Here is a 26,238-nt window from a genome sequence, read left to right on the forward strand (position 1 = left end):
TTGCCCTCCATTGGCTGGCAACTCACCTGTGCTGAGATTGGTTCCCTTGGTGCAGGCGACAATAGCTCCCATGCTGGGCTGTGATGTCATTCCAGCCATGGAGTCCACAGCGACGTCTACGATGTCAGCCCCGGCCTCTGCACACGCCAGCATGGCAGCCACGCCGGCGCCTGCCGTGTCGTGGGTGTGGACGTGGATGGGCATGTCAGGGAAACGGTCCCTCAGAGCACCAATCAACATGCGGCTGGACTCAGGCTTCAGCAGCCCTGCCATGTCCTGCAGAAGGATAGAGGGGTCAACAACATGACAGACTCCTTTCTCTTTAGTTATTTATGACCGAGTCACTAATCAAAAAATGTATATATAGCGCAATATAAATAGAACATGTAAGTGGTTGAGATAAACCACATCAGTGGGTTTGGTTCAGAGCCTCCCTAAAGTACCTTGACGTTCAGTATGTGCGTTCCAGCTCTGACCAGCTCATCAGCCAGCTTCAGGTAGTACTCCAGAGAGTACTTTTGCCTCATTGGGTCAGATACATCCCCTGTGTAGGAGATGGAGGCCTCCACCACACCCCCGGCACTCCCAGCAGCCTCCATACCCAGCATCAGGTTGGGAAGGTAGTTCAGAGAGTCAAACACACGGAAGATGTCCATGCCGTTCTCCTTGGCCACCTCACAGAACCTGGTCAGAACAATTAAAAGATGGATGAGTACAAGTGAAGAGACCTTGGGTTCAAGGGTGATGCTTTCTAAAAATACCATTGCATAACCCTCAAACAGTGAGGGCTGGGTTGACACTATACGTGCTCTGGTTGGAATAAGGATTAAGGGGTGCATGATCCAGGGAAGAGGTACTGACTTGAACACGGCGTTGTCGGGGTAATTGGTGTACCCCACAGCATTGGCTCCTCTGAGCAGCATCTGGAAGGGCACGTTGGGCAGCAGAGCCCTCAGCTCCTGCAGCCGTTTCCATGGACACTCACACAGGAAACGCATCGCCACATCAAAGGTGGCACCTGCACAGAAGAGGAATGATCAATAACTGCCATAGCAACAGACTCCATAAACCTCAGCATTTGGACTGCTTATGTATCTACTAGACAGTAAATGGACAGACTTCATGAAAAGACTATGAATCTCTCCTATTCATCCAGAGAAGGAAGGACTCTCTCCCGAGTCTGATGTCCAGATCCCTCAACATCAAAATGTTTTTGGACACAGTCACAGTAGATTCTCTTTTCAGGGTGCTAAGGTGATCTCCTGTAGCTAATTTTCTAAAAAGAGCTATCCAAATAAAACATGTATTTTCATACATCACTTTGCTACAGATGAGACCGAGCCTTTCTTCAGTCTCTACTTAGAAACATACTGTCAGTCTATCCATATCAACCTCAAAAGTGTGCCGTCCTTTTTCTTCAGAGACATGAGGAGAGGAGAACACCCCCCCCCCCGAATAACCCAGATACACTACACTAACTTGCTCAGCTCAATGATGTGAACTCAGGCCTGAAGCGGTGTCACATTTTAAATTTACCCTAGCAGTTAATTATATTTGACCTTTCAACTCAAACTGGGATCTTTGAAAACATAATGTTTATAATGAGGCCACTGAATCATAGGCAGGCTGCAAAATCGGTCCAGAGAAAAAAAGAAAGTGCCGATTGAGATCGGAAAACATGTGGTAATAGAAAATACATTCAAAAGATTGAGTGTGAGCACTGGTGGTAAACAACTCCTCACCTCCCCAGTTCTCCACGCTGAAGAGGTTGTTTAAGTTGTGGGCTACGAAGGGGGCGATCTGTTTGAGGTCGTGGGTGCGGACACGGGTGGCCAGGAGAGACTGGTGGGCATCTCTGAAGGTGGTGTCCATGAGCAGCAGACCCTTGTGGGCACGCACTGCCTTGGCAAAGCCCTCTGGACCCTCCCTCAATAGGACGTCACGGAACCCAACCGGAGGCTCACCTAATCCACATCAATATATAGCTTTTACAATGTTATACTGACTGGATTAAAACAAAATGGGCTGCTTCAAGAAGAAACAAAAAGAGGTTTCACAGAAAGCTGGTAGGTTTTGTAGTTTGGAATCTCACCCAGAGGAACGGGTGGGATCACAGGATCGATAGATGAAGGCTTGGCCTTCACTGGTATGGGAGTGGTGGGTCCGTTTACCATCACATGACCTGAAACAGGACAGCAGGAAAGCATCAGAAAACATGAGTTGGCCATCGTCGTAGGCATTTAAAACCTACCAATATATTATATTAATGATGGGGAAGGGGGGGATCCAGTTACATATTGCAATATTATTTTGGATATTACATTTTAACTTTGACTCAAAGTATCGATTTTGTTTGCTAGGTTGCATTAGCTGGCGCTAATCAGCTATACCTGTGCCAAAACTATGGTATTTTTCATCCTATAGCTTGTTCTCCATCTTCTTTTAAAAGTTCATCAGGATCAATGTCCCATACACGGGACAGTTGGGCTAATGTAGACTTATGCGATAAGCATGAGGTTGTAAGTAACAAGAACATTTCCCAGGACATAGACATATCTGAAATTGGCTGAAAGCTTAAATTCTTGTTAATCTAACTGCTCTGTCCAATTTACAGTAGCTATTACAGTGAAATAATACCATGCTAATTGTTTGAGGAGAGTACACAGTTTTGAACAGGAAAAGTTATTAACAAATTAGGCACATTTCAGTCTCGACAACATTTTGAACAGAAATGCAATGGTTCATTGGAATCAGTCTAAAACTTTGCACATGCACTGCTGCAATTGAGTGGCCAAAATCTAAAATTGCACCTGGGCTGGAATAATACATTATGGCCTTTCTCTTGCATTTCAAAGACGGTACCAAAAAAATACTAAAGAAGGTTTGTTTTTTTCTTTGTATTATCTTTTACCAGATCTGTTTTATATTCTCCTACATTCATTCACATTTCCACAAAATGTTCTCGTCCCTCTGCAGCAGACATATAGTGAGCAATATGTATAGAATCAAATAGCATTACCGAATCGCATTCAGAATACATATAGAGTCATGAGAACTGCAATACATTATCGGCCCCTAAGTACCTCGTGGAGGTCCCTGGCAATGCCCAGCGCAACATTATATGGGAGAAAAGCATACTAAAATCACTACACGCGTACGGTGCATTCGGAAAGTATTCTTTCCAAATGTTTATACGTTACGGCCTTATTCTAAAATTGATTCAAATGTTAATCCCCCCTCATCAATCTACACATAATGCCCCATAATGACAAAGCAAAAACTGGGTTCAGAAATTTTTGCACATTTCTTACAAATAAACTGAAATATGACATTTACATAAGTATTCAGACCATTTACTCTGTACTTTGTTTAAGCACCTTTGGATTACAGCCTCACGTCTTCTTGGGTATGACTCTACAAGCTTGGCACACCTGTATTTGGAGAGTTTCTCCCATTCTTCTCTGCAGATCCTCTCAAACTCCCAGGTTGGTTGGGAAGCGTCACTTGCACAGCTATTTTCAGGTCTCTCCAGAGATGTTCGATCGGGTTCAAGTCCGGGCTCTGACTGGGCCACTAAAGGACATAGAGACTTGTCCCGAAGTCACTCCTGCTTTGTCTTGGCTGTGTGCTTAGGACCGTTGTCCTGTTGGAACGTGATCCTTTGCCCCAGTCTGAAGTCCTGAGTGCTCTGGAGCAGGTTTTCATCAATGATCTCTGTACTTTGCTCTGTTCATCTTTCCCTCGATCCCGAATAGTCTCCCAGTCCCTGCCACAGAAGAAACATCCCACAGCATGTTGCTGCCACCACCATGCTTCACCGTAGGGATGGTGCCAGATTTCCTCCAGACGTGGCGCTTGGCATTAGGGCCAAAGAGCTCAACCTTGGTTTCATCAGAACAGAGAATCTTGTTTCTCAGTCTGTCCTTCAGGTGCCTTTTGGCAAACTCCATGCAGGCTGTCATGTGCCTTTTACTCAGGAGTGGCTTCCATCTGGCCACTCTACCATAACAGCCTAATTGGTGGAGTGCTGCAGAGATGGTTGTCCTTCTGGAAGGTTATCCTAACTCCACAGAGAAACTCTGGAGCTCTGTCAGTGTGACCAGTGTCACCTCCATGACCAAGGTCCTTCTCCCTCGATTTCTCAGTTTGGCCGGGCGGCCAACTATAGGAAGAGTCTTAGTGGTTCCAAACTCCTTCCATTTATGAATGGAGGCCACTGGGTTCTTGTGGACTTAAATGCTACATAATACTTTTTGTACACTTCCCGAGATCTGTCCCTCGACACAATCCTGGCTCAGCGCTCGAAGGACAATTCCTTCATCATGGCTTGGATTATGGCTAACATGCACGGTCAACTGTGGGACCTTATAGACAGTTGTGTGCCTTTCCAAATCATGTCCAATCAATTGTATTTACCACAGGTGGACTCCAATCAAGTAGTAGAAACATCAAGGATGATCAACGGAAACAGGATGAACCGGAGCTCAATTTCCAGTCTCATAGCAAAGGGTCTGAATAGTTATGTATATAAAAAGGTATTTATTCATGTAATACATTTGCAATTTCTTTCTTTTTTTAATCATTTTTTTCACTTTGTCATTATAGGGTATTGTGTGTAGATTGAGGGAATGACTTTTTTAAAAATATGGCTGTAATGTAACAAAACGTGGAAAAAGGGGTCTGAATACTTTCTGAACGCACTGTATATTAAAGTTAAATAGCGAAGGTGTCATTTGTTAGAACTAATGTCAGAGTGTTCAGTATAGTCAAGGAAGTGACGTACAATACTATAGACTCCATGGGTAGGCCGTATTTTTCCAATGTACCGATTCCATGGTTTACGCAAAACACCGGATTCAAAACTTTGAATTTCTCAATTTAAATTATACAGAATTCTTGCAACAAATAGAATGTTTACCCACACGCGCATACATAGATAAACATACAGTGGGGCAAAAAAGTACTTAGTCAGCCACCTATGTGCAAGTTATCCTACTTAAAAAGATGAGAGAGGCCTGTAATTTTCATCATAGGTACACTTACTCTGTGACAGACAAAATGAGAAAAAAAAAACCCATCCACAACCCATCTTCAATGCTCTTACTGAGGGAAGGAGGTTGTTGCCCAAGATCTCACGATACGTGGCCCAATCCATCCTCCCCTCAATACGGTGCAGTCGTCCTGTCCCCTTTGCAGAAAAGCATCCCCAAAGAATGATGTTTCCACCTCCATGCTTCACAGTTGGGATGGCGTTCTTGGGGTTGTACTCATCCTTCTTCTTCCAAACACGGCAAGTGGAGTTTAGACCAAAAAGCTGGGTGGGGTGGGGTTATATCCAAAGTGGGTGGGGTTATATCCTTCCTGTTTGGCCCTGTCCGGGGGTATCATCGGATGGGGCCACAGTGTCCCCTGACCCCTCCTGTCTCAGCCTCCATTATTTATGCTGCAGTAGTTCATGTGTCGTGGGGCTAGGGTCAGTTTGTTATATCTGGAGTACTTCTGTCTTATCCAGTGTCCTGTGTGAATTTAAGTATGCTCTCTCTAATTCTCTTTCTCGGAGGACCTGAGCCCTAGGACCATGCCTCAGGACTACCTGGCATGATGACTCCTTGCTGTCCCCAGTCCACCTGGCCGTACTGCTGCTCCAGTTTCAACTGTTCTACCTGTGGCTATGGAATCCTGACCTGTTCACCGGACATTTTCAACTCTCTAGAGACAGCAGGAGCAGTAGAGATACTCCTAATGATCGGCTATGAAAAGCCAACTGACATTTTCTCCTGAGGTGCTGACTTGCTGCACCCTCGACAACTACTGTGATATTATTATTATATTATTATTATTATTTGACCATGCTGTTCATTTATGAACATTTGAACATCTTGGCCATGTTCTGTTATAATCTCCACCAGGCACAGCCAGAAGAGGACTGGCCACCACTCATAGCCTGGTTCCTCTCAAGGTTCCGTCCTAGGTTTTGGCCTTTCTAGGGAGTTTTTACCTAGTCACCGTGCTTCTACATCTGCATTGCTTACTGTTTGGAGTTTTAGGCTGGGTTTCTGTACAGCACTTTGGAGATATGAGCTGATGTAAGGGCTATATAAATCCATTTGATTTTATGTATAAAGATATAAACTCTGCAAAAAAAGAAACGTCCCTTTTTCAGGACCCTGTCTTTAAAAGATAATTTGTAAAAATCCAAATAACTTCACAGATCATTGTAAAGTGTTTAAACACAGTTTCCATGGTTGTTCAATGAACCATAAACAATTAACGAACATGCATCTGTGGAACGGTCGCTAAGACACTAACAGCTTACAGACGGTAGGCAATTAAGGTCACAGTTATGAAAACTTAGGACACTAAAGAGGCCTTTCTACTGACTGAAAAAGACCAAAAGAATGATGCCCAGGGTCCCTGCTCATCTGCATGAACGTGCCTTCGGCATGCTGAAAGGAGGCATGAGGACTGCAGATGTGGCCAGGGCAATAAATTGCCATGTCTATACTGTGATACGCCTAAGACAGCGCTACAGGGAGACAGGACGGACAGCTGATCATCCTCGCAGTGGCAGACCACGTGTAACAGGATTGGTACATCCTAACATCACACCTGTGGGACAGGTACAGGATGGCAACAACTGCCCGAGTTACACCAGGAACGCATAATCCCTCCATCAGTGCTCAGACTGTCCACAATAGTTGTAAGGAAGGTCCACACCAGACATCACAGGCAACAACGTAGCCTATGGGCACAAACCCACCGTCGCTGGACCAGAAAGGACTGGCAAAGTGCTCTACGCTGACGAGTCGCGGTTTTGTCTCACCAGGGATGATGGTCGGATTCACGTTTATCGTCAAAGGAATGAGCGTTACACCGAGGCCTGTACTCTCAGGTGGGATCGATTTGGAGGTGGAGGGTCCGTCATGGTCTGGGGTGGTGTGTCACAGCATCATCGGACTGAGCTTGTTATCATTGCGGCAATCTCAACGCTGTGCGTTACAGGGAAGACATCCTCCTCCCTCATGTGGTACCCTTCCTGCAGGCTCATCCTGAAGTGACACTCCAGCATGACAATGCCACCAGCCATACTGCTCGTTCTGTGCATGATTTCCTGCAAGACAGGAATGTCAGTGTTCTGCCATGGCCAGCGAAGAGCCCGGATCTCAATCCCATTGAGCACATCTGAGACCTGTTGGATCGGAGGGTGAGGGATAGGGCCATTCCCCCCAGAAATGTCCGGGAACTTGCAGGTGCCTTGGTGGAAGAGTGGGGTAACATCTCACAGAAAGAACTGGCAAATCTGGTGCAGTCCATGAGGAGATGCACTGCAGTACTTAATGCAGCTGGTGGCCATACCAGATACGGACTTAATTTTGATCCCCCCCCCCCCTTTGTTCAGGGACACATTATTCAATTTCTGTTAGTCACATGTCTGTGGAACTTGTTCAGTTTATGTCTCTGTTGTTGAATCTTATGTTCATACAAATATTTACACATGTTAAGTTGCTGAAAATAAATGCAGTTGACAGTGAGGACGTTTCTTTTTTTGCTGAGTTTATATATTTATCCCCAAAATATATGGGGGATTGGAAATGATGCAGATAATTACACTGATGGAAGCAACAATCAATCTAATATTAAAGCTGATCCACCCCCTAAAACAAATACATTTAAAACCCCTCCAAAAAAAAAAGTTGTGCCGTAAACCGGCTTTAATTCCAGCCAGGTATGAATTCAAATAACTCACCACTTGATCTAGGGAGGGAAGCTTCAATTGTTCAACGAATCAAGACAATCATTAGCTACACATCAGATGACTGAGTAAGTGGTGTCTAAAGTTCAAATAATTTATACCAACAAAGAGAGACAGATTACGAAACAAATTATTTTAAATTGAGTACAAGAAGCACAGTTTATGAAATAACAAATCTAATTTCAGTGAGTTGAAGACATTTTACCCAGGTAGTGCAGCAACTTCTGGGCTCGGTTCTGGACCGGCTTGAGGTTGAAGAGTTCCTGGTTCTCATCTATGAACTGGGTGTCAACGGTGCCGTACAGGAACTGATCGTTACTCAGAACGTTCTGGAGGAAGGGGATGTTGGTCTGTGCAGAAACAAAATAAGAGGGGCGAGAAATGGAGAAAGAAATAGTGGGAGGGGGCGAGAGATTGTTGTTAAAATGACAAAATGGTCAAGAAGACCGTCTGCATGATACATAACACTAGGGACCGAGATTTTGGTTGGGCAAAGTGCCTGGACATGCAAACACACAGCTCAAGTGCAAATGGTCTTGGAGGGCTGGGAGGTCATGTTGTGGTCAGTCCCAAATCAAATGGCTTAGAACACTCAATACCGCCACACGGAGTCCCTTCTTCTGTGAGCACTAATCAGGCCAAAACACACAGAGCAGAAAACAGTGTGATCACTAGGCAAAACAATCCCAGCTAATCCTCAACATATGCCCTGCATGTTCCTCTGTGCCACGCTGCACATCTGTCTCAGCCAGGTGCACTGGGGTACACACACACAGAAAGAGAGAAGCAGGAAGCCAGAGCAAGTGAGACTAGATGAGAGGCACAGAGAAATTAGAGCGAATAAGATAATAGAAATGACTGGGAAAATATCTATAGGCTACTGCTCAAGTCCTTAGTCCATTTCTACCACACACACACTTCAAACAGCAGCAAATAGCCTAGTAAGCCAACACAGCGCCAGCGCCGTGACCCAGATTCCTCTACATGTAGACCCAATTACAGGTCTTACAACAGATCCAACCCTCACCAAAAGACTAAAGCAAACTAAGAACATTACAGAGGACGTTAATAAATGACATATGTGCAAGTCTGCATTGGCAATATTAATTCAGAAACTAAATAAGATTAGCTTCTTTCTGAGAAGAGACAAATTAGTCCATAGTTGCATCATTGTCAGTATGATGACAGTACAATTCAATAATTTTGTATGGAATGTCGATATAAAAACGTACAAATCAGATCATTCTTATTCTCTAGTTATGTAAGAATAGAGGCTATAGCTTGTGCCCTGGCACTCCTTGCTCTCTAATTACCCTTTTATGAGTCGTGCTGTTACAAACTTTCTGGGAAACCATCAATCACAGCTAACTAACCTTGTTTTTAACACCACATTTTAATAATGACTGCATCAAGTGGGCAGGAAAGAGGGGGTGAAAAAAAAAACAACCCTTTGAGCACAATGCATCTGGGAAATGCTTCAAGGCCTCTTTGGACCGTCTGATAAATTATGCATCCATGACACCACTTCCAAATGAGCCATTCATGATTAAGAGAAAGGCACAAAAAGCCAGGGTTATTTGCTTCAAAATATTGACCAATTTGTCAACTGGCAAGAGTTCTGACAGTACGGTCAAGATGGCCAGCTCCAGCGAGTTTATTCTGCTCTCCGACAGTACTGTGGTGTAAGGCTCAGAGTGCTGCTGTCCTTGGTCCTGAAGAGATCCTCTCTGCAATTGGCCGCACATCCTCCATTGTCCAGACTCTGAATAGCTATGGATTGAATCAAATTAAAATGTCCCCCTGCAGCTTCCCCAGGTACATCATTTCTCAAATTTCCTGCAGATAGATTGACCCATTTTCCACCTAAATTATACACAATAGTCAAAATGAGGGTTCCCATGTGGTGAAAGATAAGAAACACCTTAGAAAATCAGTAGGCTGAATAATCATTATGTATGTATGTGTCAGGAGTACAGCGTTACCTAGCACTTATTGTTTGGACACGTACAACAGTGTTCCTGTAGGGTGCGTGTAACACTCCAGCATGGCTGTACTCAGGCCTCTTTAAAAAGCCCCAGTTTGTGTCTGGCTGAGGGTGAGTCACTCAGTCCTCACCAAAATAAAAAAAATATATAAAAAAATATTTTAAAAACACAGCTAGCCCAGATTGGAATAGAAACAAGAGGGAAGAAAGGAACCAGGAGGATGAAGAGGGGCTAAGCCTCCCCTCTCTGTGTCTCGTTCTCTCAAACTCCAGGGCAAAAAGCCACGCTGTCAGATTCAGCCATGGTGCTGGTGTTGACCTGTATTAACCTTCATCACTTCTGTTTGGGTTGAGAAACCTAGTGTAAGTCATCCGAGTTTCTCATCATCCGTATTGATCCTCTCTCTCTCCCTCTCCCTCTCTCCCTACACCCCCAGACCACAGCAGGGAAGACAAGCAAGCACTCCAATCAGACTTTATTCACTCCAAAATCTGCTGAACAATTCAGAAACTCCCCATCCCCACTACCACACTTAACATTCAGGGTACATTGGGGACCATTGCGATCAACTTGTAGTAATCAAACGTTGAATAATTGATGAAAGGACTTTTAAACCCAAAATTGCTGATTTAACAGGCCTCTTGATAGTAACCAACCAATATCCCATTTCAAACACCTCAGCATAAAGCTACCTTATTAGGCTACAGTGTCTCCATAATGTTTCTCACTGTAGCAGTGGTCTATAGGCGATTGCAGACAGGAAAACAGCAACTTATAACCAGCTGAATGTACAGTCTGCTAAGGGATTTTGTAAATACAATGATAACTTCTTTAAATCACAGCAGTAATGAAGCCATCCCTTACTTTGGCACAACTGTTAGGCAAAAAAAATGATAAAGACTGGGGTGAGGCTGCTAGCTCTCCCTCCTCCAAAACCTCCTACAGCCTCTTCATTTTGACTAATTTATCCTACGCACATATTTTGCATTTTCTCCTAGCCACTCCAATTCCATCTTTCCCCCCTTCTATCGAAAGCCAGGACTGCTCCAGGCTCTCCCTCCTCCCTCCCTTTCCCTTTCCCTCTCCCATCTCAGTAGCAGACACACTTTGCAGTCTCTCCCTCGCTCACACACACGCTTGCTGCAGCAGGAGGCACAAATCCGACTGGTACAGCACCGGATGGTGGAGGAAATGAACGTCAAAACAAGCGATTGAGTTGTGAATAAGCACGGCAAACACAGAGGTGAAACATGCGACCGTAATAGGTTGTTGGCGTCTACAGTTAATAACCTACTTTAACAGCCCTGTTCCTTTCACTGGGCTTGTCTGGACGACTAAAACTAAACAGGCAGCATGACGGAAGGAACAAGGGAGTGAAAAGGAATTGTTACCATTCCCACACAGTGGGAAACTAGGAGGAGAAAGGGGGTTGGAGGTCAGGTGGTTAAAGCTGCTCTCCAACAGAGATAAAAACAGACTTGGGGATGTTCTAGAGCCGCACTGATTCTGCGAAAGACAGATGCGCAGCGAGAGGAAAGAGGGGTCTGAATACCAACGACTGCAGAGTAAAGAGAAGAGACTGGATACTGTCCTGGGAGAAGACTGATGGCTGCAATTAGTGAATAGATGGAGGATAAACGCTACGAAGCACACTGAAATGTTTCACACATTTCAAATATTTTGTTATCTAGGAAACATAAGCTTGTCATCTCTGAAAGCCTCTGGGCTCATGCTTGAAAAACTACATCTGATTATTTCGATTCATGCTCCAGTTACCAGAAGGAATCAATGGACTTGGCATCCTGAACAGCATAAGCAGCAAACTTCTGTAAGTTAATGTTCATTTGTTTTCTTCACATTAGAATAGAACCCTGTGTTTCTTTTAATAGAGCATCTAACTCGCAGTCTGTCCTGACTGTATTGCACATTGTGGAGGAAATGTGATTATCTGTGCCCATGTCACTCTGCTAATCCTGGCTCTCTTCATATTCTGGAGGATGTATACAATGGACTGACCTAGCAACAATTGAATCCCAGAAAACAAGGATATTAACAACAGGAATGACTGAGTAAAATATAAATGACAAGCAACAAATTGCTCATACGCTTGTTGATTTGGGGGATGAGCTTAAGTCAAAGTAAATATGGATAGGTGGACAGAGAGGTAAGGTAATGCAACATGGAAAAGGTTTACTAGGTCTTCCCTCTGTGCTTTGAGCCAACGATCTGAAAACACTGAGAAGAGGTAAACATATCCAAGCCAAGAGGATAACTAGGGATAAGAATTTAAATACTAGCAGTTAGTGTTCGTGCCAGATAGATAGTGTTTTTAAATAAATACTGCCATGTACAATGCCTTCAGAAAGTATTCTTTCACCATGAGTTGACTAAATTCAAAATGGATTAAAATATACATTTTCCCTCATCACCCATCAACACACAATACCCCATAAATGACAAAGCGAAAACATTTATTGAAAATTAAATAAAAATCTCTATTGACACAAGTATTTCACACCCCTGACTCAATACATGTGAGAATCACCTTCGGCAGCGATTATAACATTGAGTCTTTCTGACTAAGTCTAAGAACTTCGCACACCTGGATTGTACAATATTTTCACATTCTTTTTAGAATTCTTCAAGCTCTGTCAAGTTGGTTGTTGATCATTGCTAGACAGCCATTTAAGTCTTGCCATAGATTGAAGACGATTTAAGTCAAAACTAACTAGGCCACTTCGGAACATTCAATGTAATCTTGGTAAGCAACTCCAGAGTATATTTCGCCTTGTGTTTTAGGTTAATTATCCTGCTGAAAGGCGAATTTGTCTCCCAGTATATGTTGGAAAGCATACTGAACCAGGGTTTCGCCTAGGATTTTGCCTGTGCTTAGCTCTACTCCATTTTTCTTTTAATCATAAAAAAATTTGCTAGTCCTTGCCGATAACAAGCATACCTATAACATGATGCAGCCTCCACCATGCTTGAAAATATGAAGAGTGGTACTCAGTGATGTATTGTATTTGCCCTAACCATAATGCTTTGTATTCAGGACATAAAGTACATGTGTCGTTGCTGTATTTTTTGCATTTTACTTTTGCCTTATTGCAAACAGGAAGCATGTTTTGGAATGTTTTATTCTATACAGGCTTCCTTTCACCCTGTTATTTAGGAAAGTATTGTGGACTAACGACAATACCATAGTTCTCCCTATCACAGACATTTAACTCTGTTTTTAGTCACCCCCTGGAGCTACTTCTCCGAGCCACCCCAGCTTCTCCTTCATCCAAATCCAGATAGCAGATGTTCTGAAAGAGCTGCAAAACCTGGACCCGTACAAATCAGCTGGGCTAGACAATCTGGACCCCCTCTAAAATGATCCGCTGCCATTGCTGCAACCCCTATTAACAGTCTGTTCAACATCCCTTTCGTATCGTCCGAGATCCCTAAAGATTGGAAAGCTGCCGCGGTCATCCCCCTCTTCAAAGGGGGTGACACTCTAGACCCAAACTGTTACAGACCTATATCCATCCTGCCCTGCCTTTCTAAAATCTTTGAAAGCCAAGTTAATAAATAGATCACTGACCATTTAGAATCCCACCGTACCTTCTCCGCTGTGCAATCCGGTTTCCGAGCTGGTCACGGCTGCACCTCAGCTACGCTCAAGGTACTAAACGATAACATAATCACCATCGATAAAAGACAGTACTGTGCAGCAGTCTTCATCGACCTGGCCAAGGCTTTCGACTCGGTCAATTACCATATTCTTATCGGCAGATTCAATAGCCTTGGTTTCACAAATGACTGCCTCGCCTGGTTCACCAACTACTTCGCAGACAGAGTTCAGTGTGTCAAATCGGAGGGCCTGTTGTCCGGACCTCTGGCAGTCTCAATGGGGATACCACAGGGTTCAATCCTCGGGCCGACTCATTTCTCTGTATATATCAACGATGTCGCTCTTTCTGCGTGTGATTCCCTGATCCACCTCTACGCAGATGACACCATTCTGTATACATCTGGCCTTTCTTTGGACACTGTGTTAACTAAACTCCAAATGAGCTTCAATGCCATACAACACTCCTTCCGTGGCCTCCAACTGCTCTAAAACGCCAGTAAAATACATGCTTTTCAACCGTTTGCTGCCCGCACCCGCCCGCACGACTAGCATCACTACTCTGGAAGGTTCTGACCGTTTCCAAACCAAAATGATCTAGAATCGGCTTTTTATTTCACAACAAAGCCTCCTTCACTCACGCCACCAAAATTACCCTAGTAAAACTGACTATTCTACCGATCCTCGACGATGTCATCTACAAAATAGCTTCCAATACTCTACTCAGCAAACTGGATGCAGTCTATCACAGTGCCATCCGTTTTGTTAACAAATCACCTTATACCACCCACCACTGCGACCTGTATGCTCTAGTCGGCTGGCCCTCGCTACATATTCTTCGGCAGACCCACTGGCTCCAAGTCATCTATAAGTCTATGCTAGGTAAAGCTCCACCTTATCTCAGCTCGCTGGTAACGATAACACCCACCCGTAGCAGGTATATATACACAACACTGGCCATCCCCAAAGCCAACACCTCCTTTGGCGGCCTGTCCTTCCAGTTCTCTGCTGCCAGTGGCTGGAACGAATTGCAAAAAATAAATAATAATAATCTCTGAAGCTGGAGACTTACATCTCTCACTAACTTTAAACATCAGCTAACCGATCGCTGCAGCTGTACATAGTCCATCTGTAAATAGCCCACCCAATCTACCTACCTCATCCCCATATTGTTTTAAATGTACTTTTATGCTTTTTTGCACACCAGAATCACTACTTGCACAACTGCTCATCTATCACTCCAGCGTTCATTTGCTAAATTGTAATGACTTCACTACTATGGCCTATTTATTGTCTTACCTCACAACATTTACATACACTGTATAGACTACTTTTTTCTATTGTGTTATTTTTTTTCTTCCATTGTGTTATTGACTGTACACTTGTTTATTCCATGTGTAACTGTGTTGTGTCGCACTGCTTTGCTTTATCTTGGCCAGGTCAATGATAACTCGTTCTCAACTTGCTTACCTGGTTAAATAAAGGTGGGGGGAAAACAGGCCTCAGTGAAATCCCTGAGCGGTTTCCTTCCTCTTTGGTAACTGCGCTAGAAAGGCACTTGCATCTTTGTAGTGACTGGGTTTATTAATACACCATCCAAAGTGTAATTAATAAGTTAACAAGGCTCAATGGGGTATTCAATATCTGCTTCTTTTTTTTACTCATCTACCAATAGGTACCCTTCTATGCAAGGCACTGGAAAACCTACTTGGCCTTTGTGGTTGAACCTGTGTTTGAAATTCACTGCTCGACTGAGGGACCTTACAGATAATTGTATGTGTGGGGTACAGAGGGAAAAAGCATGTTAAACACCATTATTGCCCACAGATAGTCAATGCAACCCATGTGACTTGTTTATTAAGCAAATGTTTACTCATGAACGTTAGGCTTGCCATAACAAATGGGTTGAATACTTACTGACTTTCAGCTTTTCATTTTTCTATTCATTTGTAAACATTTCTAAAAACTTAATTTGACTTTGACATTATGTGGTATTGTGTGTATATGTATATGTATGTTCTGTGGGAGAACAGGATATTCACCCACTAAGGTAGGAACCATTACTGTGCAGTCCTCAGTCACTGTGATTAGGAACTAAGGGGGATGTGCAATCCATTCAAACCCTCAGCCAACTCATACAGAAAAGATATGGGATAGAATGTCAAGCTTAGAATCTAACCCTGTTACCATGCCCCCATCTTCCCTTCCAACTCAGACATACAGGTCCAAAAGGTTAACCTCATACACAGATTTCCCATGATGCAGTGAAGTGTCTTATAGTATAAAGCACACACTAAACCCACCTGACACACCACAACATTTATTGTGTCTGTGTGTATCATTGCACAGTGCATGCACAGAGACACACAGTTTACACTATTACACAGTTATTTATAGGTTGTATCCATCATTCCCCTAGTGGGTTCTTCATCTCCCCCTCTCATTCTCCTTCACACACACTCAAAACGGTGCTTTGTGAGCGTGACAGGAGAAGAAGCTGGCCTTACATAATGCTCAAACACAGCAGCCATGGAAAAGCACAACACAGTCACATTAATCAGGCCTGTAATGTTACAGATAATTCAAGCGACGAGGCTTCCATTCATGACCTGGAGACTCAGTCACCCTACAAACCACTATTCTGCTTCATTAAGGACCTGCCTTTTGTAGTCTGGCTTTTAACCCAATGTCATTCCTTCTCATTAGATGGCACGTGGGTCAATGTTCATGCTCAACACACACACACTGTAATGCATCAGGTGAATGGGGCAATAGCACTGACAGAACAGTGGGCAGTGGAGGGTGAGAACAAGGCCCCAGTAACAGTGGAACCCAGTAGTCATGGCCACCACCCCAGAACCAGTACCAGTGGGACCCAGTAGTCATGGCCACCACCCCAGAACCAGTAACAGTGGAACCCTGTAGTCATGGCCACCACCCCAGAACCAGTAACAGTTGAACTCTGTAGTCATTGCCACCACCCCAGAAGCAGTGACCGGTCTGAGGAAAACCACCCAGGTTGAGGTTTATATCAAATCTAACCTCACTGAAAATATACACATAGGCCTACACAAACATAACCACATCAGTTTACAAAATCAGTATTGAATGTTTGTGGAATTTTTTTTAATTTGTAAAATTCCAAATTGTACAATCCAATACCTCCACTGCACTGTTGGATGTAAAAGCCACTGAATGGGAAAACCAATGGAAATGAGAGATAATGATTTCCCACTTGTTCTTCTGTAGGTCAATGGATAACCAGCTCAACAATGCCTAAATCCAAATCACAAATATCACACCCATACTCAGCTCCACCCCACTCAAAATCCTCTCGGAGGCCCTCTCCAAAGCAACACTCTCTAAAAGGGGTCCACCCGGAAATAAACCGGTTATCTCCTATTGAACTCAAGCCAAAAGTCACCAGCCCTTCCCTGAGACCCCCTGCCTGCTCTATGACCCCACAGACTGTAGTCTTGCTGGCCGTGGTGACCTGCTCCTGTGTGTTCTCTGCTCTGCTGGGCCCGGGCGTGTCCGCTGGAGAGACCTGGGGCATGGTCTCCATCTGTCCCTTCCACTGTGTGTGCCGAAACCTCTCAGAGTCTCTGAGCACGCTCTGTGTCAACAAGGGCCTGCTGTTCGTCCCTCCTGACATTGACCGGCGCACAGTGGAGCTCCGTCTGGCTGACAACTTCATCCTGGAGGTGGGCAGAGTGGACTTCGCCAACATGTCAGGCCTGGTAGAGCTAACTCTGTCCAGGAACACCATCCATGCCCTGAAACCTCTGGCCTTCGCTGACCTTCAGAGCTTGCGTTCACTTCACCTGGACACCAACCGGCTGACCGTGGTGGGGCCAAAAGACCTGTCAGGCCTAACTAACTTGCAGCACCTCATCATCAACAACAACCAGCTGACCAACGTCTCCACCGAGGCATTTGATGACTTCCTGCAGACGCTGGAGGATCTGGACCTGTCCTACAACAACCTGAGGAAGGTCCCCTGGGAGGCCATCCAGAACATGGCCAGCCTGCACACCCTCAACCTGGACCACAACCTCCTGGACCACATCGCCGAGGGCTCCTTCGGAGAACTGTACAAGCTGGCTCGTCTCGACATGACGTCCAACCGGCTGCAGACTCTGCCCCCTGACCCCCTGTTCTCCCGCTCCCAGACAGGCATGGTCAGCCCTACCCCCTACAACACTGTCATTAGCCTGAGCTTCGGTGGGAACCCCCTGCACTGTAACTGTGAGCTGCTGTGGCTGAGGCGGCTGATCCGCGGGGACGACATGGAGACGTGCGCCACTCCCGTCCACCTGGCTGGGCGCTACTTCTGGTCCATTCCAGAAGAGGAGTTCACCTGTGAGCCTCCGCTCATCACGCGCCACTCCAACAAGCTGTGGGTGCTGGAGGGCCAGAGGGCCACGCTGAGGTGCCGTGCCATTGGAGACCCAGAGCCAATCATCCACTGGATCTCTCCTGACGACCGCATAGTAGCCAACTCCAGCCGTGTGCACTCCTACTACAACGGCACCCTGGACGTGCTGGTGACCCGTGCCCGTGACGATGGGGCATACACCTGCATTGCCATCAATGCTGCCGGGGAGGCTACGGCCCTGATAGACCTGAAGATCATCCCCCTCCCTCACCGCGGCAACAACACTGTCCCCCTAACCAGCCCTCGAGGGGACCCTGGGTCATCAGATATCTCCAGTGGGAGAAGAGGGGCAGGCCGGAAGGGTGGTGGAGGGGTGGTGACTGTCAAGAACGCCACAGAGGGAGAGAGTGGAGATGCCAGTGAGCATTTGGTGGGGGTCCTGGGAGCGACTGCCACCTCTGCCCAGGTGCGCTGGGTCCTGGGCCGGGCCACTGGGCCATACCTGGTGTGGATGTACCAGATCCAGTACAACTGCACTGCAGACGACGCCCTGGTATACAGGTAAGCTCCCCTCAGCGACACAGCCATCCTACAGAACCTGAGAGACAGTTCCAGCTGGACAAGCATGAATAGATCAATCAAAAGGCTAGATGCAAAACAAACACCTCTGTGTGGTCTTCCATTGTAATACTGTCATGTATAAAACACCCCAGTGGTTTTACAATTGATCTGAGTTATCACAGAGTGTCCTTGAATGACAGGGACCAGGAGTGATGAACATCAACACTGACACATGAATTAAAGGAGAGCAGGCGTAGGTGACTGTAAAGTATAAATGAGTGATAGAGGGAAAGGAAAGGAGAGGGAAAGGAAAGATATGGAAGGGCGATAGGGCAATGGAAGGAGAGGGAGAGAAGACTGTGGGAAAAGGAGGATGAAGTCCTTGTAAAAAAAAGAAGTGCAAGCCGCAGATCTGAGGACAGTGTCACATCCCATCTGTCAGTCTGAAATGGAGATAAATAGGGAGATGGTGGGTTTGGGTCTAGGGAACACTGAACCCACTTCAGTTTGTGGAGGTAGGGATAGGCACCTAAATAGACATGCAGTGTTTTATATCATATACTGAACGATTCTCAAGGACTTGTCAGGACACACTAATGTGTGCAAGCAGCCGTCAGAATGAAAAACAGGAAGAACGCCTCCCAATTCAACATTTCCAGCTTTCATCCCCCACTAAGTCAGGAAGTGATGGTTAGTCTCATACTCTAAACATTTGATGCCTCATAACACCCCATAATTCCCTGGTGTCCCAATAAGGCCAGGTGAACTGCTTGCTAAGCCTTCCAAGATCAAAGAATAAGTATGCAAATACACACATTTGGATGACTAATATATGCCAAGGTATATGTAGTCTTCATAGCTAAATAAGATGGATGAAGGCAAACATTAATTTCTACCGTCTCTGGGAGTCCATGGCTAATTTCTTTAAACAGCATATCCCTTTGACAGGTTCAGTAGAGCTTACAATGCAGTTATTCACCTTACATAAGCCTACGGAGATAATAGCTTGCATATTCTGAGTTAATGTTCCGCGTAAAGCCCATCTTTCCGATTTTCATTAGCCTCTGCCTGTAAACAACTACATGTAATAACAACAAAGGAATGAACACAAAGATATCATTTGAGGATAGTGTGGAGGAATGAGGGAGAGCAAGGGCGCCAGAAAGGTTAACTGCCCGCCAGATGAAATTAGAAATTGCTCAAGGTCTGCCTTTCAGAGCTCGCAATTACCTCTCAACGGTAAACGCATTCATCAGCCTCATTTACACCGTCCAATACATTTTCAATACTGTTCTACACAGCCGTCTGAATCCATACAATAAACTGCAGCATTTAACAAGAGATTTGACACGAGCAGTCAGTTGGAAGACGGAGGGGTGAAAGACATTAAAAAACGGAAGTGTTTTCCGTCTTGTCCTCTTTCCTTGCATACAGCGTTTGGGCGGGGGTGGTGATTGGGGTGCGAGTATGTGTCATTGCCTCAGAGTTGTCTTCAATAGCTCATCGCTTGGCAAGACACGTTTCTGAGGAGAGGGGGAAAAAAATACGTAAACAGACTGGTTTAAAATAAAATTGTATTAGTCACACGCGCCGAATACAAGAGGTATTCTTAGTGAAATGCTTACTTATGAGCCACTGACCAACAACGCAGTTTAAAAAAAATATGAGTAAGAATAAGAAATAAAAGTAACAAGTAATTAAAGAGAAGCAGTAAAATAACAATAGCGAGACTATACACAGGGGGATACAGGTACAGAGTCAATGTGTGGGGGCACTGATAGTCAAAGTAATATGTACATGTAGGTAGAGTTATTACAGTGGGGGTAGAAGCTGTTTAGAAGCCTCTTGGACCTAGACATGGCACTCTGGTACCGCTTGCCATGGTGTCTGGCCTGGTGTAGAGGTCCTGGATGGCAGGAAGATTGGCCCCAGTGATGTACTGGGCCGTTCGCACTACCCTCTGTAGTGCCTTGCGGTCGGGCTGAGCAGTTGTCATTCCAGGCTGTGATGCAACCAGTCAGAAAGCTATCGATGGTGCAACTGTATAACCTTGAGGATCTGAGGACCCATGCCAAATCTTTTCAGTCTCCTGAGGGGGGAATAGGTTTTGCCATGCCCTCTTCACAACTGTCTTGGTGCTGCTTGGACCATGTTAGTTTGTTGGTGATGTGGACACCAAGGACCTTGAAACTCTCAACCTGCTCCACTGCAGCCCTCCTTTTCCTGTAGTCCACAATCATCTCCTTTGTCTCGATCACGTTGAGGGAGAGATTGTTGACCTGGCACCACACGGCCAGGTCTCGGACCTCCTCCTTATCGGCTGTCTTGTCGTTGACGACAACAAAAAAACAATTGGTTAGGAATACGTAAAAGTTAGCCTTGTTCTCCGGCGCCATCTTCAGTCTGCCTCCCATTTCCCTGAATATCAATCTCACCCTTTCTATTGCCCTTCTCCCTCTACAGCAGAGTATTATTGATTAAGCCCATTTCCACAACAAATGAGCAGATCTGACTCCTCCTCCCTCTAGCTGGCTGCTCATCATCATCATTAGCACTGAGTTGTACTGTAGCTTATTGCATTTCATTTGATTAGTCTCCCTCTCCTAGCTGCTCTCAGAGATCCTCTTTCTCTCCTCAGCAAATGACTCAATATCCTTTTTTCTTTTATTACTCCTCAACCCCCCCTCCCCTTCCCTGTCTGTTAGGATTCTGCCTCCTACAAGCAACGCGTTCCTGCTAAAGAACCTTGTGTCTGGAGCTGACTACAGCCTTTGTGTCCTGGCCATCTTTGACGACGGGCTGTCCACCCTGGCCACCACCAAGGTCCTGGGTTGCACCCAGTTCAGCACCAAGGAGGACTTCCCAGAGTGCCGTTCCCTGCAGGCACACTTCCTGGGCGGCACACTGACAATCATGGTGGGCGGGGTCATCGTGGTGATGCTGCTGGTGTTCACCGTGGCGATGATGGTGAGGCACCGCGTCTGTGGAGACTGCAGAGACGAGGGTCACTACCCTGCACATCACCATGACAACTTCCTGCCCTCCAAGGGAGAAGTGGACGTTTACGCTCAGACCAATGGGAATGGGAGAGTGATGATGGTGGCTCTGCCCAAAGGCATTCTTGGCCAAAAGGCTAAGCCCCTGCCATCGAAAACCAAACCCCAAGCCAAGAACAAGCCCAGGACAACGCTTGACTCTGATCAGCTCAGTGGAGAGAGAAAGGCTGAGGAGCAGGGCCTGGAGGTGGGCGTGAGGGGGAAAAGATTCCCCCCTTTCACCCCTGAGAGTGAGAGAGTGACACTGTACTACTCCCCTGCCAACACCTCTCAGACCTTACCCCATCCCAGAGCTCACAAGGCCCTGAGACACTCAGGCAAGCTCAAGCTGCGCCGCTCTGAGGAGAGAGAGAGAGACTTGGACAAAATGGTGGGCTCCAGATGCAGCCTGGACTCTGAGGCCCCGGGGGAGGAGGGGCGGTTGGATGACTGGAGGAGGGGCGATCGTCCGCCACTCGGGAGGACACGCAGCTGCTCCTTTGATGTGGGCGAGATCACCACAACAACCTGCTACAGCTATGCCAAGCGACTGAGTGTGATATGGACCAGGAGGAGCCAGTCGGTGCACGGCATGCTGGTCCAGTGCGCCTCAACGGCCAGTTCAGCGAGCAGCATGGGCAGCGACCAACAGCCCCCTGCTCTCACACATGGCTACCTGCACGCCTTCAACACCTCCAACTCTAACTCTAACACCAGAGTGGCTGCCAAAGCTGGAAACCTAGAAGAAAGTGTTGTGTAGGGTGGAGAGGAAGAGGAGAGAGGGACATAATGGAAACAGACTGAAACTGACAAAATGGTGGATGTAAAAGATAAGCCATTTGGCTTTATAGCTAGAATCCTTAATTGAAACAAAGCGTTCTCCCTGCCCGTTTCAGCCAAAAAGCTAAAGGAATGGGTCTGGATAAATGTAACCACTCAAATTCATAGAGGTATGGATGCAAGGACTAACAATCCATGATATCAAATGTATAGTTTTAACCATGTTTTAAGGCTATACAGGGTTTGCTTACATTTATTTACAAATATTGGAGTAAAACATGCTTATATTTTGGGTTTCGAAGGGGTACGACAGTTGAATTTAGGTTACAGTGCATTTGTAACGTATTCAGACCCCCTGACTTACTCCACATTTTGTTATAGCCTTACTCTAAAATCGATTAAAAAGTATTTTTCCCTCCTCAATCTATAAAACAATACCCCAAAATGACAATGCAAAAACAGGTTTAGAAATGTGTGCAAGTTCATTAAAAATAAACTTAAATATCATATTTACATAGGTATTCAGACCCTTTACTCAGTACTTTGTTACTTTGTTGAAGCATCTTGGGTATGGTGCTACAAGCTTGGCACCCCTGTATTTGGGGAGTGTTTCCCATTCTTCTCTAGAGATCCTCTCAAGATCTGTCAGGTTGGATGGGGAGCATCGCTGCACAGCTATTTTCAGGTCTCTCCAGAGAAGTTCGATCGGGTTCAAGTCCAGCCTCTGGCTGGGGCACTCAAGGACATTCAGAGACTTATCCCGAAGCCACTCCTGCATTGTCTTGGCTGTGTGCTTAGGGTCATTGTCCTGTTGGAAGGTGAACCTTTGTCCAAGTCTGAGGTCCTGAGTAGGTTCTCATCTAGGATCTCTCATAAGCATTTCTCTACACCCACAATAACATTTGCTAAACACGTGACAAATATAATTATTTGTACCTTGGTCCATTCATCTTTTCCTCAAACCTGACTAGTCTCCCGGTCCCTGCCACTGAAAAACAGCCCCACAGCATGATGCTGCCACCACCACGCTTCATAGGGATGGTGCCAGGTTTCCTCCAGATGTGACGCTTGGCATTCAGGTCAAAGTGTTCAATCTTGGTTTCATCAGACCAGAGAATCTAGTTTCTCATGGTCAGAGTTTTTAGGTGGCTTGTGGCTAACTCCAAGCGGGCTGTCATGCACCTCTTACTCAGGAGTGGATTCAGTTTGGCCACTACCATAAAGGACTGATGGGTGGAGTACTGCAGAGAGGGTTGTCTCCACAGAGGAACTGGAGCTCTGTCTCCGGGTTCTTGGTCACCTCCCTGACCAAGGCCCTTGCTCTAGGAAGAGTCTTGGCTGTTCTACATTTCTTCCATTTAAGAATGGAGACCAGTGTGTTCTTGGGGACCTTCAATGCTGCATACATTTTTTTGTACCCTTCCCCAGATCTGTCCCTCGACACAATCCTGTCTCAGAGCTCGACAGACAATTCCCTTGACCTCATGGCTTGGTTTTTGCTCAGATATGCACTGTCAACTGTGGGACCTTATATAGACAGGTGTGTGCCTTTCCAAATCATGTCCAATCAATTGAATTAACAGAGGTGGACTCCAATCAAGTTGTAGAAACATCAAGGATGATGAATGGAAACCGGATGCACCTGAGCTCAATTTCGAGTCTCATAGCAAAGGGTCTGAATATTTCTGTAAAAAAGCTACCTGTTGATTCATTCTAATAAATGTGCAAAAATGTCCCAAAAAAATGGTTTTCCCCCTTTGTCATTATGAGGTATTGTGTGTAGATTGATGAGGGGGGAAAAAATTTAATCAATTTCAGAATGATTCTTGAAGAATATACAGTGGAATGGGTGTATATCATTTATTTGGATTCTTAATTTCTTAAAAAACAAGGACATACATTTAAAAGCACAAAGTGCATTGCACAAGGAACCGAGCACATGGTGAAGAAGATAAGCCACGTACGGTGTGGGCAGATGGGAGTGATGACAAGTATAAAAAAATGACAGTACAAAAAAGTCTGCTTTAATGCTGAAAGAGACTGACTACAACCTGAGGCTTCTGTTTCAACAAGATACATGAAACAATTCATGAATTACAGTAAATAAATCAACCGCTACTCAACAGCAGCACGACTCTACATTGAATTGCAAATCGCCGAGTAGATCAGTTATCAAAATGGATCATATGAAAACTGACAATCAGATGCCAGTCAGTGATCATGTTTTTGTTTGAGAAGGGCAGGAAGCAGCCTATCGGCAAACACAGAGGAGTTTGTCTTCGAGCTGAGAGAGGAAGAGATATGGGGAGAAAGAGGGGTTGAGAAGGTGACTGGGGGAGGAGCGCTGAGATAAACCAGTACACAGAGATAGGCTACATGTCTATTGGTGCCATTTGTCATATTAAATACTACTCTGTAGTGTACAGTCATACCCACAAAGGCCCTCTGAACTCAATTAGCATGAGTTGTGTGATGGAGTTGGAGAGTGGATAGTGAGAGAATGGCATGCAGCAGTTTCCCCTTTTCTTGCCAGAGGCAAACGGGTGCCCTATTTCACCCAATTAAAAAGTGCTGATTGGTGAATTCACACAAACACATTGTGAACTCTGCCCAGCGGTGCTCAAACCACTGACCTGCAGTTCTGCAATCAACCACTGTTCACATCATAGAGGACAGATATGTCATGTTCTGCTGACAAGTCCCATTAATATCAGATCTGCAGATCTGTTTGGCTGTGGATAAAGTTGAACAGTTTAGACCAGTTCAGGAGTTCCCAGTCTCAGAAATAATTCTAACGTCTCCAATTTGTAGGATAAGAAAATAAAATGTTTCAGAGTTCCTTTAGCCAGTCCTGATTTCATTTAACCTCGTACCATCCAACTCATTCACCACGGTTGGCTGTTCTCTGCCCCTGCATCTAAAACCCTACCCCAGCTGTGAGACAGCCAGAAAGAATAGGATTTTAAGTGAGTGCTTGGACTTTTTCACCTTAGACGTAGAGCCAAGGTTTTCCCATTCACATTTACATTTTACATTTAAGTCATTTAGCAGACGCTCTTATCCAGAGCGACTTACAACAACTAGATATTTGAGTAGAAAAACAGGGTGAATTAATCTAACAAAATCTCTTGGACCAACATTTTAACCCAACCATTTGAATATAATAATCACCAATCTACTCCCCGTTACGCTGAAACACCTCTACCCCAACCACACTCTATGATCAGCGGAAAGGAGTGTGTGGGTGAATGTGTTGCTAGAGAAAGTGGAGAAGACTGACACTCAATCCATATAAAACGACCAACATTAATCAAAATTCCTAAAAGGCACTTTCATCCACTATCAGTTGTCTACATTTTTTAAAACGACCAGAATTCTGGTGGTTGTTCCTTGAGGGAAGTACTTCCTTTCCTAGAAGCAAAAAGCTGCAAAAGCAATCAGCAGATGCAAAGTGGGAAATAGTGCTGCAATATTAATTTAGCCGGAAAAAACAATTCTATTTGTGTGTGAACGATAAATATGGGAGGCAGAAGAGAGGGAGAGCGTGAGGGAGAGAATGAGCGTTGGAGGGGGTTGAGTATTATTCATGCAAATGACTCATGTACATGCATGTTTAAGTGGTCATTAACAGATTGCTGCATACAGCATTAAAATCCTTGTTTATCTTCTACCTTGGTCCTACAAAATGTCTCATCACTAAACTGCATAGAGAGGCAGTTTCGGGAGGAGTGGGTGTGGGGTGCTATGGTGGAGGGGAGCAAAGCAGAGGGGGATATAATGACAGTGAGTATCACAGCTGTGAAATCCTTAGATCCTTAATGCACGTCCCTAATTCACTATCCCACTTCGAAGCAGAGTGCAGCAAAGCCTTCCAATTCTAATGACTGAAAAGTATCCATGCATAATAATAAATCAGATGTGTTCATCTGAGTGAGATCTGAAATAAAGGGAACAATCTGCATCCAGCCTGCACACTACATCGTCCTCTTCTCTTTAAGCAGCCTCCCACTCATCTCGATTTCACACAACTCCTCTCCATATCTCCCCACACCCTGCTTCAGTTCGCCATATCTCCCTCTAAAGCCAGTCACACCTCTGGGAACCATTCAGTGCAGATTAGGGCTTCAAAGAGC

At 45.2% G+C, this 26,238-nt stretch overlaps 2 protein-coding genes across 2 annotated transcripts in view; one reads left to right on the forward strand and one right to left on the reverse strand.

Annotated features, from left to right (window-relative positions):
- LOC118385128 (pyruvate carboxylase, mitochondrial-like) overlaps positions 1-26,238 on the reverse strand; it is a 97,660-nt gene that overhangs the window by 11,993 nt on the left and 59,429 nt on the right. The window contains exons 11-16 of the mRNA XM_035772011.2: positions 7,959-8,103; positions 2,093-2,182; positions 1,743-1,964; positions 862-1,018; positions 444-684; positions 27-276 (exon numbers count right to left, since the gene is read on the reverse strand). Of these exons, the coding sequence (XP_035627904.1) occupies positions 27-276; positions 444-684; positions 862-1,018; positions 1,743-1,964; positions 2,093-2,182; positions 7,959-8,103 (1,105 nt within the window). The remainder of the gene's footprint in view (positions 1-26; positions 277-443; positions 685-861; positions 1,019-1,742; positions 1,965-2,092; positions 2,183-7,958; positions 8,104-26,238) is intronic.
- Positions 10,818-26,070, forward strand: LOC118385129 (leucine-rich repeat and fibronectin type-III domain-containing protein 4-like). The gene is made up of 3 exons (XM_035772013.2): positions 10,818-11,566; positions 16,601-18,290; positions 20,996-26,070. The coding sequence occupies exons 2-3, from the start codon at positions 16,624-16,626 to the stop codon at positions 22,083-22,085; spliced, it is 2,757 nt and encodes a 918-aa protein (XP_035627906.1). The 5' UTR covers positions 10,818-11,566; positions 16,601-16,623; the 3' UTR covers positions 22,086-26,070.

The sequence above is a fragment of the Oncorhynchus keta genome, chromosome 6 (assembly GCF_023373465.1).
Source record: "Oncorhynchus keta strain PuntledgeMale-10-30-2019 chromosome 6, Oket_V2, whole genome shotgun sequence".
In the NCBI taxonomy this organism is placed as follows: domain Eukaryota; kingdom Metazoa; phylum Chordata; class Actinopteri; order Salmoniformes; family Salmonidae; genus Oncorhynchus; species Oncorhynchus keta.

What these genes read in the sequence shown, in the direction of transcription:
- LOC118385129 (XM_035772013.2), top strand. Translation starts at nt 16,624, where the DNA reads ATGCCTAAATCCAAATCACAAATATCACACCCATACTCAGCTCCACCC. An exon ending in GACGACGCCCTGGTATACAG is followed by an intron (nt 18,291 to 20,995) that starts GTAAGCTCCCCT and finishes CCTGTCTGTTAG; the next exon opens with GATTCTGCCTCCTACAAGCA.